Source organism: Mus caroli, unplaced genomic scaffold (genome assembly GCF_978045245.1).
Source record: "Mus caroli unplaced genomic scaffold, Mus_caroli_1 scaffold_10, whole genome shotgun sequence".
NCBI classification, from domain to species: Eukaryota; Metazoa; Chordata; class Mammalia; order Rodentia; family Muridae; genus Mus; species Mus caroli.
In genome coordinates, this window is record NW_028227265.1 from 58,689,410 (window position 1) to 58,702,984 (window position 13,575).

The following is a 13,575-nucleotide window of genomic DNA, read 5'->3' on the forward strand; positions in this document are numbered from 1 at the left end:
GGATGCTCGTCCACCCCCGCGAGGAGCCTGGAGCCCCGCCCAATCCGGGGCCGCTGGAGGAAGCTTATTTCCTGCTTCCCCTGCACTTCATGCAGAGACACAAAGTGACCATCAGTTTGTTACTTAGCGAGCTCCGGGCCCACGCGGAGGCCACTGTGGGGACCGGGACCAGGTTTGAGGATAAAAAGGGTGCAGGAGGAGCCTGGGGCACTGGAGCCTGATTTGGATTTATTCCCAAGGGATAAGGTTAGGGGAGGAATCCATCTGCGTCCACCACCAAGCAAGGGCTCCGTGAGAACTGTGCTGGTAGCTCAGTAGGTGGCAAGACTTCATCGGAACATTTGGAAAGCTGAGGCAGGATTGTGAGCTCTTTATCATCCTGGATCACAAAGTGAGACCCTGTTTCATACTATAAACGTGTGCGGGGAAACTGCTGGCATGGTAACAGAAACCTTTAATCACACAGCACTTGGGAATCTCTGAGTTTGAGGCTACCCAGAGAGGACAGCACAGCTGTCTGGAAGAATGAACCAAGTGTGTTAAAGGTCTGGGCAAACGAGAGCACAGGCAGATGAACAGGGACAGAGGGAAACTGTTCGTCAAATCTTTCTAAGTTATATTCATTTATTTGTGTTGGAAAGAGAGGAGTGTCACAGGACAACCTAGGAAGTCAGCTCTTTCCTTCCAGCACAAGTCCTAGGAATGGAACTCACGTCATCAGGTTTGTGTGACTTCCAAATTCTCCCACAGTGAACACATATTACTTTGTTTAACAAGAAATCTCTAAGGGTCGCCTCTTAAGACATCTGGAAGGAAGAAGGAAATGTTCCAGTGTGTGACCCCAGATGGCCTTTTGTGCCTCCTGGGGATGAATAGCCCGAGTCATAATATTTACAGAGGAAGTCGCCTGCCACTCTGGCTCCTTGGAGGCCTTGGTCAGGTGCAGAGTTACAGGCCCAGAGGGAAAAAGGAAAAGGGAAAGAGAGGGACCACCCCCCATGACACATGCCTGTTACCCCAGCCAAGCACTCAAATGGTGGAGGCAAGAAAATAACGTTAGTGTCATCCTCTGAGGCAAACAAGTCTGACATTAGAACTTGAGACCATGAGACCTTGTCTCAAAAAGGCCAAAGAACTGTTTGGAAAACAAACAGGTAATCAGTCGTACCGCCAGGGGGCACCAGTGCCCACTCTCAGTATAAGCTCTGAGGGACTAGTTATGACTCAGTTTCCACACAAGAGAATGAGTAGGTGTCGCGGCTATTCCTGGTTGTCAACTTGACTATATCTGGAATGAAGTACAATCCAGAATTGGAAGGCTCACCAATGACCCTAATCTGGAGGCTGGGAGATAGAAGTTTCTGATCTGGATCTTGGTATGAAGATCTTGAGATATAGAGGCTATGGATTCCAGAAGATTAAGACAGGGAGATCTCATGGGCTAGAGAGATGGCTCAGTGGTTAAGAGCACCGACTGCTCTTCCAAAGGTCCTGAGTTCAAATCCCAGCAACCACATGGTGGCTCACAACCATCCGTAATGAGATCTGACACCCTCTTCTGGTGCATCTGAAGACAGCTGCAGTGTACTTGGATATAGTAATAAATAAATCTTAAAAAAAAGAAAACCAAAACAGGGAAATCTCTGAGTTCAAGGTCATCTGGGATTAAAGGTGTGTGCCACCACACCTTTAATCTGGGCTACACCTTCTGCTGGAGACCTACATAAGGACATTAGAAGAAGGAAGGCTTTCTCTCCTTCACCTGCTTGCCGTGTGGGATTGAGCAACTGCTAGACCCTTGGACTTCCATTCACAGCTGCTGCTGACCACTGTTGGGAGTTGGACTCCAGACTGTAAGTCATCAGTAAATTCCTTTACTATATAGAGACTACCCATAAATTCTGTGACTCTAGAGAACCCTGACTAGGGAATGCCTATGGTGAAGAGATTTTTGCAGTGATAGAAATGGAACTCAGGACTTCCCAAAAACTAAAGCTCTGTTACCAGAGCCACACCCCAAGCCCCTCATTGGGCGATTCTAGGTAGAAGCTCCCACACTCCAGTTGCTTTTTTTTTTTTTAAGATTTATTTATTTATTATATGTGAGTACACCATTGCTTTCTTCAGACACAAAAGAAGAGGGCATCAGATCCCATTTCAGGCCACACGGTGGTGATGGCACATGCCTTTAATCCCAGCCATTGGGAGCCAGAGGCAGGTGGATTTCTGAGTTTGAGGCCAGCCTGGTCTGCAGAGTGAGTTCCAGGACAGCCAGGGCTACACAGAGAAACACTGTATCGAAAACAAACAAACAAACAAAACAAAACAAAAAACAGATCCCATTACAGATGATTGTGAGCCACCACATGGTTGCTGGGATTTGAACTCAGGACCTATGGAAGAACAGTCAGTGCTCCTAAAAACTGAGAAATCTTTCCAGCCCACTCCAGCTCTTTTTATTTCTAGTCAGGCTGCCCAGCCTGAACCAGCTGTCTCCACCCACCCCCCAAGTCTGGGGGATGCCTATGGTGAAAAGAGGTGCACCAGCACACAGTTTGAGAAGCCCAATCTTGTCGGAGACGGGGATCCTCATTGATGGGAGGACTGAGGCCTGCAGTGGTCTTCTAGGAGGGTCACCGACCTCCCGGTATCTAAGAAGAGTCTTGTGCAGCCAATGGTGTCAGGAGACACCAGACCTCAGTGGGAAGTGTTCCCCGCCTGCATTTTACGAAAGGGATTCCCCTGAGGGACTCAGTAAAGGCTTGCAGCTGGACTGGTGAAGGCAACATTGGTTCCATCTTTAGTGTCAAAAAAGAAACCAACTGAACCATAACGCAGAGTCCGACTGCATGTGCTGAAGTTGACGTGCAGACTGCAGCTGAGTCTAAGTCCGTCTTCTGAGATGCAGGAGTCGGCGCTGCCCAGGGCTGGTGCCATTCCAGCTTGTGGGCAGAGCTGGTCCCAGCCTCCTTCAGGCTTGGCTCTGTGTAAACCTTGGCTGTCCTCGTTGACTGGTGGAATGTCATCAGTGCCCATGGGTGCCCATGGCTTGACCAGGACTCCACGGTCCACACTAGGCTAGCCCAACTCTTATTGGGCAAAGCAGACCCTGGGCTCTGGGCTGGCCTTAGAGGACAGGAGTTAAGTGCTGGGTAACTCTGAGGACCCCCTGTTCAGTGCTGTGCACTGCCATCCATCCTCCTCCTCCTCCTCTTCCTCTGCTTCCTCCAGGGTCAGCTCAAACTTGAACCTATCCGAGCCCATGGTGTGTGGAGGGCTGCAGGGAATCCTACTCTGATACCACTCTCTGTTGTCTTCCAAGATGTCCAGAAGCTCCTGAGCGTCGGGGTGCACTAGGTCAGCCCATGTCTCCCACAATGGCTGAGCGATGTAGTCAATGAATCCCACCTTAGGGTGACCCCAGAAGAGGCAAGTGAGTCCCAGTGAAACTTAGAATCAGCCCCTCTCACAGGTGGCCACATGGTGTTCTCAGCCTGGAATTCTCATTTGCCAACTCCTATTCATCCTTCAAAAGCCACCCTGGCACAACAGGCAGGAGACTGAGGCAGGCTGATCTCGAGCCAGTGAGTTCTAGGCCAGCCAGGGTGACAAAATGAGATGTCTTCAAAACAACAAATCAAAACATCTGCCCTAGCTGGCTGGTGGTGCACACCTTTGATCCCTGCATTTGTGAAGCGTAGGCAGGCGGATCTCTGAGACAGAGACCAGCCTGGTCTACAGAGGAGGTCCCAGGAAAGCCAGGGCTGCACAGAAAACCCTGTCTCAAGAAAGACTCCGCCCTGTAGTGGGCACAGCTCCCTCCCCTCACCTGGGATTTCTCCATCGAGGCTGTGTGTTTGTCGCACATGGGGCTGATGTCCAGACCCGACTCACGCTCCCGGTCGCCCTGCTGGAAGAACTCGGCCATGATGCGCTCCGTCCACTGGCGGTAGAGGGGTAGCGGCTTGGCGGGGTTGCTGAGGTCGGCGCAGTGCACCAGGCTCTGGAGAACCTGTTGGGTATGGGGGACTCAGAAGGCCCAGCCACGCCCCACCTCCCCACATCCCAAAGCTGAGTGTAGTGTGGTGGTGTGCACCCAAGGCAGGAGACTGTTGACTACTGAGGCGCTCTGAGCTGCAGAGTAAGACTCTCAGGAAGCTAAAGCTGAAAACTGAGGCTATGGCCCCGCCTCGCAAACCTGGATGCGGTCAGAGTAGTTATCCAAGAGCAGGACGCCAAGGCTGGTCACTTTCTTCGTCTCCACCATGGTCTTGAGGTCGGCCAGAAGGCTCATGTGCTTAGACATATCTGTGGCCAGCACCTGGGAGGACAGTAAGTTAAGGATGCTGCGCCTCTGAGACCTGTGCCTCAGTATCCCCACCTGTGAGAGGGAGGATGGAAACACTGGGCGGCACAGTGGTCAACTGAAGATGTCCGCCTGTCAGCACAGAAGTGAAGGCAGGGGGATGAATTTAAAAAACGTAGATAACAAACAGAGGAATAGCCAAAGGGCACAGGTGAAGTCAGTACACAACAGGCACCTAATATAGTATTGAATTTATAGATGAAATATGTAACCCTCAACCCCTGACAACCCACTGACTGGGATAAATCAAGCGGGCCACTGGAAACCCCGTGCCTGTTGCCATGCAGCCTGTGTGGGAAGCCTAACCCGCGTAGGGCATCACTGCCCCGTGCCGTGACGTCACCATGTCTATGACCATCCTGCGCAGACTCAGTCTCTGCTTGGTACTGAGGTTCCGGAAGATGTCGCAGTTTTCCCCCTGCAGGAGCTTGAAGCCTACCGCGAGGTGATGGTTCTCCAGCACCGATGAATCATTGTACATCAGTGCCAGCTCTGAGTCTGTGGGGACAACCAGGGACTCAAGATCCAACTCCACCCAAACACTGTTGAGGAGAAATGTCACTGGCCAACTCCTATGTATGCAGTGGAGCCCAAACTCTAATGCCCCTTCCAGCAGAAAGCCATTCAAGTCATGGACACCCGTCTGAGTCTGCACGATAGGACAGTTCAGAACATACTGGGCAGCTCCGGCTATGTTCACCTCACTTACTGGTGTTGATGAGAAACTGGTTGGAGACCCCTGGGTGGTCTACGTCGTGTATAGCACATGCAAAGATAGCTGCCAAAACTTCTAGGTCCGTGAACACAGCCTGGATAGAGCCTGAGCGTCAGGGCGGAGGGTGACTGCTCTGCCCTGCCCACCCATGTCCTTGGCTGGGCATAGTACCTCCAGGGCTGGGGTGCCCAGCAACACGTGCGCGGACTGCACCACATCAGCAGCATGCATGCTGTTGTGGTACGCCACGTCGGAGTGGTAGTGCCCCTCTAGTGTCAGCAAGTACGTCAGCAGCATGTCTGCTGGGATCTGGAACGTCTTGAGAAGGTCCCGTTCCTGGTGCAGCACAGACCTGTCTCAGGGTCTTGGCTTTGGGGCTCCAGCTCACCTCACCCCACTCCTCTCCTCTGTGTCCAATGCCCCTTCCTCCAGGATGTCCTGGTGCTGCTGCAATCCTGAGTTCCTTCTGCCCTTGTCCCCTTTTCTACTCTACCCACCACCAGTACAGGTTAGGGCCCCACCATTCCGATCTGGGTCTTTTCAAGGCCGGAACAGGACAGCCCAAAGCAAAGGCAGGAGAGGCACCTGGAAGACGCTGAATATGACAGCTGTGAGAGGCCGGTTCCCACTCAGTTCAGCCACTTTGAACACATCAAGTCCCCATTTGTTGGTGTCTTCAAGCTCCTACGGATGACAGCAGCGTCACATTTGTCCCTCGAGCTCGGTGTACAGGTTAGGAAACTGAGGCCCGTGGCTCTGGGGAGACCCACCTTAGCCAGCTGCTCCTCCTGATCTGTCTGGACCCCAAAGCGTGGGATAGCAGCTGTGGGAAGGCTGGTGTGGGAAGACCTACGCAGCTCAGTGATCTGGGCCATGGGCCATGGGTTGTCTTCCGTGGGCGGCTTAGGCAGCTCAACCTCAGCCTGTTGGTCTGCAGAGGGCAGGGAGCTCAGACTCCAGACCACTGAGCAGGTTTGACTCAGAACCCCGGGCCCAGATACCCTGTTTATCGCTGGGGTCTCCTCCTGTCATGAGTAGGCTTTGCTGTGTCTGGGGTCGCATATGTTCCCCTTGTCTTCATTGGTAAACTCCTACTTGTGCTGCAAAATCCCACCTGTTATGTCCTCTCCTCCCGGTCATCCCTCTCCTCCAGCCCTGTCCATCTGTGTTCTCCTCCACAGAGGGCTGCAATGGCATCTGCCAGAGAAACCTCCTCTGACCTCCAAAGGCTGTCAGGCGGCTCACCCAGGAAAGTCTGCGAGATGTACTCCGACACCTGGTTCCCTGAGCGGCTGGTTTCCGACAGGTAAGTCAACTCACGGTTGAGCATGCGCTTGAACTGTGGGGCCCAGGAGGAGAATGAGCAGGGAGGGCAGCAGGCAGAGAGGACAGCCATCAGGGAGGATAGCAAACAAGGAGGACTGTCAGCAAGGAGGCTGATGAGCAGGGAGGATGGCAAGCAGGGGCCCTGTGTCCTCACCTTGTTGGAGGCCATCTCGCCCACTGAGCGACGAGTCTGCAGTGTCTCCAGCTGCTCCAGACACCAGTCCAGCTCCTCCAGTGTCTCCTGCACCAGCTGCAGCCCAGAGTCCTCTGGGAGCCAGGTGAGTTAGGGTGGGGATCCCCACTGGGAGCCTGTGCCACCCTCATCTCTGCACTTCAACCCCAGGAGCCTAGGGCCACAGCTCCACAGCCTCCTGTGAGTGACTGTGTCACGCTAGGCATGCCCACAACCCTCTCTGGTCTGTAAAGTGGGTAGGGGGTGGAGGGTGGGTTCTGAGTGCAAATGTGCACTTGGGCGTGGAGCCTGTTTACAATGAGCCACAGCTCAAGGCTAGGACCAGAGGACTTTCACAGCTGCCTTCGGGGTGAGGGTGGGGTGATACCTGCTGAAGCTGCCTGTTGGCTGCTGTGCGGAGGGGTTCCCAGGAGCACCTGCCTGTGGACAGGGAAGTCAGAGGGGCCCACTTCACCAGGTCCCCCCCCCACCGGTCCTAATCATCCCACATACACCCCAAACCCCCCATGCCGTCAGACCCCGCCCTTCCAGTTCTCCATACCTGGTGGCACTGCCCGGGCCATGTGCAAGGGCAGCCACGTTGTTACGGACCGTCCTGAGACTGGCCAGGACCTGTGGGGAGAGCAGTGCTCAGCGGTAGGAGAAGGCACTGCTCCCTTTGTGCTTTCACGGGTGGAGGATGGCAGGGAACACACACCTGGGCGAAGGGCGTGACAATCATGTCTTCTCCATGTCTGCAGGACAAGACCATCACTGAGGGCATCTGCCCGCTTCAGCGAGCCCTCGCCTCAGGACTTCTACCCAGGCCCTTCTAGCCTCTCCCACCAATCCCCTACGTTATCTATATTTAAAATGGGAAAACTGAGTCCTAAGGACAGAAGGGGTCTTAGGGTCAGGACAGAAATAATTGTTTTCCTTTTCATCACAGCTATTGCAGAACTCAAAAGTATTTGTTCAGTTGCTACTAATGTGTCTTAATGTTCCCTAATCAATATGTCACTCTGAGGCCAAGTACGCACAGACCTCTGTTGTTTGCTACAAGCTGGACATTCACAAAGTAATGCTCTGGGAAATTCCTACTTCAACTCCACAGTCTCACTAATCGGAGGAAGGGGCCTCACAGGTCACTGGCCGCCGAGGAGGTCCGGGACACAGCCTTGGGTGAAGGCTCATGGTCGCTGTCCGAACGGTACAGGAAGGACTCACGCCGCTGGCCATGATGGACAGGGGGCTGGAGGGCGCGGCCGAGACTCGGCCCGGACTGAGCGTCTAGGAGACCCTTGCCGCTCGGGAGCCCATTTTCGAGGTCAAAGCTGGAGGCAGGAACAACAAAAAACAACCTCAGGGCAGGATCCTTCTGTCTGTAAGTCAGTCACTACCTCCCTGTACCTGCCTCCTCCCACCTCCATCCGGCCTGCCCCGCAGGAGAGAACCTACCAATGCCAATCAGCCTCACCCCAAATACAAAGCCCCGCCCCATTAAGGCACCGCCCCTCTCCATCGACTACGCCCTCTTCTTCCAGGTTCAGCTGTGCCTCTGACCCGGGCAGGAGCTGGTCTACACTCCTCTCTTTAGGGTTAGAGGTAAGAAAGGTTGGGGGGTGGGGGGGTTGTAGAGCCAGGGTTCTCTTCCCACGTAATGGCCCGCAAATGTGACTCAGTACTCGAGATCTGACGCCCTCTTCTGGCTTCTGTGGCACCAGGCATGTGGCGCCCACACATTCAGACAAAACACCCACACAATGATAAATGCATTTCTAAAAAAGAGGCGTGTGGCCGGGCAGTGGTGGCGCATGCCTTTAATCCCAGCACTTGGGAGGCAGAGGCAGGCAGATTTCTGAGTTCGAGGCCAGCCTGGTCTACAGAGTTCCAGGACAGCCAGGGCTACACAGAGAAACCCTGTCTCAAAAAAAAAAAAAAAAAAAAAAAAAAAAAGCAAAAAACAAAAACGACAACAAAAAAAGAGGCGTGTGGGGCAGGAACTTGGTGCACGAGGACGATAGCGACCTTGGGAAGCACTGCCTGCTGGCCGGAGATGCGGTCACGTGATCATCCGCTGTCCCCTAGAGGTCATTCCATTCTGGTCCTCACCAGTAGTGCCGAGTAGGCTCGGCTCGATTTGGCTGTTTCCGGCAAGGATTGGGCGAGTTCGAATAGATTCGTACATTCTCGACCCAGTCCCGCCTCACTCGGGTGAGCTCAGCTACTCTAGTTCTCTTTGCCAGATTTTCTCGGGTTTTGGAGACAGACATTTCATGACGTCACGTGGAGCGGGGCTTCCTTTGCTTTTACTGTCCCCAGACCCAGGGGCTTCCTGGTGTCCCCATGAGCGCCCCAAACTCGCCATCCCAAGGACTTCAGGTGGTGGGCCCTTTTCCCATCCCACCTGGGGACGATTGGAAAAATTTGAGGCAGGGGCAACTTCACGGTGCTAGGTTCTAACCCTCGGGCGCGCAGGGTTAAGGGCTGGCTGGCGATTCGTTGGGGCCTGAAAGGCTGCTTTTCTTTGTGCTCTAAACTTAGCCGGGGTTGGCGGGTCAGGCGGCCGTTCCATGACGTGAACAGCACTCTACAAAATTTGTGTCCTGGGTATGGGAACGGCGCGTAAGTCAGACAGGTAAACTGAGGCACTGAGCCGCAAAGGAACCTCATACCCGCTTTCATTTCCAACCTGCTGAGGACCTGCCCTCCTCCCTCAGGCTCACTTTTGAGTACCAGGTGGCACACTCCCTGCAGACCCTAGAGAGGGGCCGCTCTTGGCTGATGGCTGTGGTCCTGATGCTGCTCCCAAGGATCACCCCGCTCCCTAGCAGTCACTACATGGCTGTGTGACCTGGGTGAGGGAACCCCTGTCTCGGGGTGCTACACTCAGCCCGCACGCAGTTCTGGCAAAATGACTGCACGAAGCTGGTCTCTGCGCCCACAAGTCTGCGCCTTGACTCTTCATAAACTTATTAGGTCACAGTTCCTTAACACAGGTTAGGATTTGAACCTGGAATGGAACCTGGGAACCCCACCCCTGCTTCCGAAGTCCTCGCCTGACCCCGCAGCCCCGCGTACGGACGAGGGCGAGACATCGGAGGGAAGCTCCCCCCACCTCCCTCCCCCGCGCCCGCAGTAGGTCAGCAGGGTCAGAACGAGATGTGCAGGCCCTCACAGCTGCACAGGGACCGTGAGAACAATGGGCTGGACCCCTCGGCGTGCATCGAAGCGGTGAGTGGAGGGTACAGAAGGACAGAGATAGCCACCAACTGCGAGAGAGACAGGGCAGAGAGGAAGGAGAGGCGGGTGGACAGACAGACGCCTGATCCTAGCGTGGCTGTGGCTGCTCCTGCGTGTCACCCCAATTCCCTGTCTCTGACCCTGGTCCCCTCACCACAGCGGATGGGCCACCGTGAAGCGGCGCTGCAGGCGGATGCTCTGATTCACCAGCATCTTCCTGAAGAGCACGGGGGAGCCGCGCAGGGACTCCCGAGGGGAGCCTGGCGCCACGGGGCCCTGCATGGCTGGGTTGAGCCAGGATTTGGGAAGCCGAACCTTTTTAGATGCTCTGGGGCGGAGCGAGAGGACCAGGCTCCGCCCACCGCGCTGCGTCTCCCACCCTGGGGGAAACTTCAGGAACACTGAGACTGAGCATACCTGCGACTCTATTCACTAACTTCTATTTATTTACTTTTTTTTTTTAAACCGGGCCTCAGGTAGCCCAAATTTGGCTTTGAACTCACTCTGTACCCAGGCTGACTGAGAACTCATGGTACTTCTGCTTCAGTCTCCCGACAGACAGGTGGAGCAGTAGGTAGCCACCAAACAGTCTTAAGGGTTGGTATGGGTGTCTGGGCTGGGACTGCCTCAGAGCGAGATGAGGTGTGTTCAGGCACATCTGCCATTCCATCTGGGGAGGCTAAGGCAGGAGAACTACCACTAATTCAAGGGCACTTCAGACTAAAGAGCAGGACTGTCTCAAAGAGTCATGTGAGAGATTGGAGAAGGCTATCCACTCAAAGGGAGAGAGATCCCTGAGGTACAGGGCCACCGCAGCCCACAGTAACAGATTCATTCCTGAGTGAGGACGTCCCCGGACTGACGAACCCTGTAGCTGTTTTCCTGTGGGGGAAACTGAGGCACTTTGAAATCACAGGACTTCCCTGGAGCACTGCAGCATAGCTCCAGCGCCCAGATCCCTGTGTGACCCCATCGCTCTGACATTCCCCAGGCCCTGCGTCTGGACCATTTCAATGGTGAGGCTGTGTCTCCCACACAAACATCCGCCCCCAGAGCCTTCCGCCTGGGCTGCTCCAGATGTCACGGGATCTACGCCAGGTGCCCTGCTGGAATGCTAGGGTACACAATCTCATTGGTCAAAAGGGGAAACTGAGGCTCGTGCAGGTCACAGACAAAGGAAAGTCATGGACTATGCAGTGGCCAGGCTGAGGCTGTACAGAAAGGACACACATACCTCCTCCAGCCCTTGCCTGAAAAGTGACTCCCAGGATTCCCCACATCCTGGGGCTGGCTATGGAGGAGGGTTTTGGTGGACCTAAGCGATGGGGGTATAGCTGGAACTGAGTTACATCCATTGCTCAGACAAGAACACTGAGGTTCAGAGGGTCACACCCCTTCCACCCCCACCCCTGTGTAGGGGAGGCGCAGCCTGGCCAGGAAGCCCTGAATACCTGGTGGGAAAAGCCTCACTGAGCCCCAAATGAAAATACCATCTGTGGCTGCTAGGCTCTGGCTAATTATAGCCATTCCCGTGGGGTGGGGGGGAGCAGAGGCCCCGCCAGCCAGGGTCCAAGAACTCTTGACATCACTCCAGGCCTGAGGAGACGATCACTATACCCAAGTCCCCAAAGACAAACTGGATCCCAAAGGGAATCAGTTCCACCCTTGAAAAAAGAAAACAGAAAAGTGAAGAAAACGTGATGACAGAAACAGAGAGGTCAGGCCACTTGCCTGAGGTCACACAGCTATGAATGGTGGAGTGAGTTTACAGGATTTCAGATCAGTGAACTCCACTGTGTGGGCATTTTGCATTTAATTCTTCATTAAGTAATTACCCACCCTCTGCAATCCAGCCTAGCACTAACATTTTATCAATGGCTATCCTGCAACTGTTTCATTCACAAATCCTATGTCATTAATTGGCTCCCACAGGTTTGTTATAGTAGCTTTTAGTGTAGGGAAATGGACACAACGTGGGCTGGACATTCAAAGCCTGGGCCGGTGATTTTCAAGGGCTACAGTCCTGCTAGGTGACAGGCCACTAGAAAGGGGTGGTGTAGGCAGCCCTGTACTGACCTACCCTACATTGCTGTGTGACTTCAGGGAGAACCCAGAAGTCCCTGGTGCCCTCGAGACCCTGCTGCCTTCCTTTCTTTCTTTTTGAGTTCCCTTCCCCCAGGAGAGCACTTTTCTCCTCTGTTATCAGAAGACCCAAGTTGAGAGCCATTGGTGCCTCTTCTAGGAATTTGGCATTTGTCACTGGGCTCAGCAAGGACGTAGGCTCAGTAAGAACATTAGAAACAGTGACAGTGCGGCTTTGTTTACTGCTTTGCTGAATTATTCCCTGTGTGGTCTCTTGTCTTGCTACTCTGCTTGTTACCTTGTGTCATCTCTGTGTTTACTACTCTGCTTGATTACTTTGTGATCTGAGAGTGGACCCTGTGTTTTGGATGCACCTGCAATGATAGAAAAGCAGGCTGGAGAGAAACAGAGCTGCTTCAGCCTCAGCACTGGCTGGACTCAGGTTATAATGCTGTCTAACTTTTTCAATCCTCACTCCCTCACTTGAGACCCTGTTGACTGACTGAGCTGGCTTGGTGATACGGCCTCAACTTGGGCTCAAGCAAGGGGGATACAGTCAGTGAAGGACACCATTGAGAGAGGAGTGCTTGCTTGCAGAGGAAAAGGAAAGATATGAGCCAGTGGTGAATAAATTTTGTTAAAAGGGACAAGGTAATGGTAGAATGTATTCTGTCTATGTGCTTAGAGTTATGATAGAATAGAGGAGTGAAGATAATTCTCATAGATGCATTTAGTCTTTGAATCCTGATTAGAGATAGTTTACATGAGAGAGAATGGGTTTCAGAAAAGCAGTTGTCCCCTCTGTCTGGGATGCTTTTGGTGAAAGAAGGCTAATACCCACTTATCAGTGAGTGCATACCATGTGTGTTCTTTTGTGATTGTGTTACCTCACTCAGGATGATATTTTCTAGTTCCATCTATTTGCCTAAGGATTTCATTAAGTCATTGTTTTTAATAGCTGAGTACTCCATTGTATAAATGTACCACATTTTCTGTAACCATTCCTCTGTTGAGGGGCATCTGGGTTCTTTCCAGCTTCTGGCTATTATAAATAAGGCTGCTATGGACATAGTGGAGCATGTGTCCTTGTAATATGTTAGAGAATCTTTTGGGTGTATGCTCAGGAGTGTTTTACCTGGGCCCTCAGGTAATACTATGTCCAATTTTCTGAGGAACCTCCAGGCTGATTTCCAGAGTGGTTGTACCATCTTGTGATCTCACCAGCAGTGGAGGAGTGTTCCTCTTTTTCCACATCCTCGCCAGCATCTGCTGTCACCTGAGTTTTTGATCTTAGCCATTCTGACTGGTGTGAGGTGGAATCTCAGGGTTGTTTTGGTTTGCATTTCCCTGACGACTAAGGATGTTGAACATTTCTTTACGTGCTTTTTGGCCATTCGATATTCCTTAGTTGAAAATTCTTTGTATAGCTCTGTACACCATTTTTTCCTACTCAGTCTTTAATCAAGTAGGGACAAATCCCCACTTTGAAAAAAAAATCTGTAGTTCAAAGGGCAAAGGGAACAGAATAAAAAAAAAGAGGACACTTTATGTTGACCGTCCTCCACAAAGGTTTTGCAAACCTGTACATTTTAAAGGCAGGTCTCTCTTTTTTTAAAGATTTATTTATTTATTTTATGTATATGAGTATAAGGTAGCTGTTTTCAGACACAC

At 52.7% G+C, this 13,575-nt stretch overlaps 1 protein-coding gene across 1 annotated transcript in view; it reads right to left on the reverse strand.

Annotated features, from left to right (window-relative positions):
• Positions 1 to 2,063: 2,063 nt before the first annotated feature.
• The window catches only part of Pde4c (phosphodiesterase 4C), a 30,881-nt gene continuing 19,369 nt past the window's right edge, over positions 2,064 to 13,575 (reverse strand). The window contains exons 4-17 of the mRNA XM_021170153.3: positions 7,722 to 7,913; positions 7,298 to 7,334; positions 7,142 to 7,212; positions 6,968 to 7,020; positions 6,562 to 6,674; positions 6,327 to 6,420; positions 5,852 to 6,012; positions 5,667 to 5,765; positions 5,253 to 5,417; positions 5,076 to 5,175; positions 4,710 to 4,864; positions 4,199 to 4,321; positions 3,830 to 4,012; positions 2,064 to 3,408 (exon numbers count right to left, since the gene is read on the reverse strand). Of these exons, the coding sequence (XP_021025812.2) occupies positions 3,142 to 3,408; positions 3,830 to 4,012; positions 4,199 to 4,321; positions 4,710 to 4,864; positions 5,076 to 5,175; positions 5,253 to 5,417; positions 5,667 to 5,765; positions 5,852 to 6,012; positions 6,327 to 6,420; positions 6,562 to 6,674; positions 6,968 to 7,020; positions 7,142 to 7,212; positions 7,298 to 7,334; positions 7,722 to 7,913 (1,813 nt within the window). The 3' untranslated portion in view covers positions 2,064 to 3,141. The remainder of the gene's footprint in view (positions 3,409 to 3,829; positions 4,013 to 4,198; positions 4,322 to 4,709; positions 4,865 to 5,075; positions 5,176 to 5,252; positions 5,418 to 5,666; positions 5,766 to 5,851; positions 6,013 to 6,326; positions 6,421 to 6,561; positions 6,675 to 6,967; positions 7,021 to 7,141; positions 7,213 to 7,297; positions 7,335 to 7,721; positions 7,914 to 13,575) is intronic.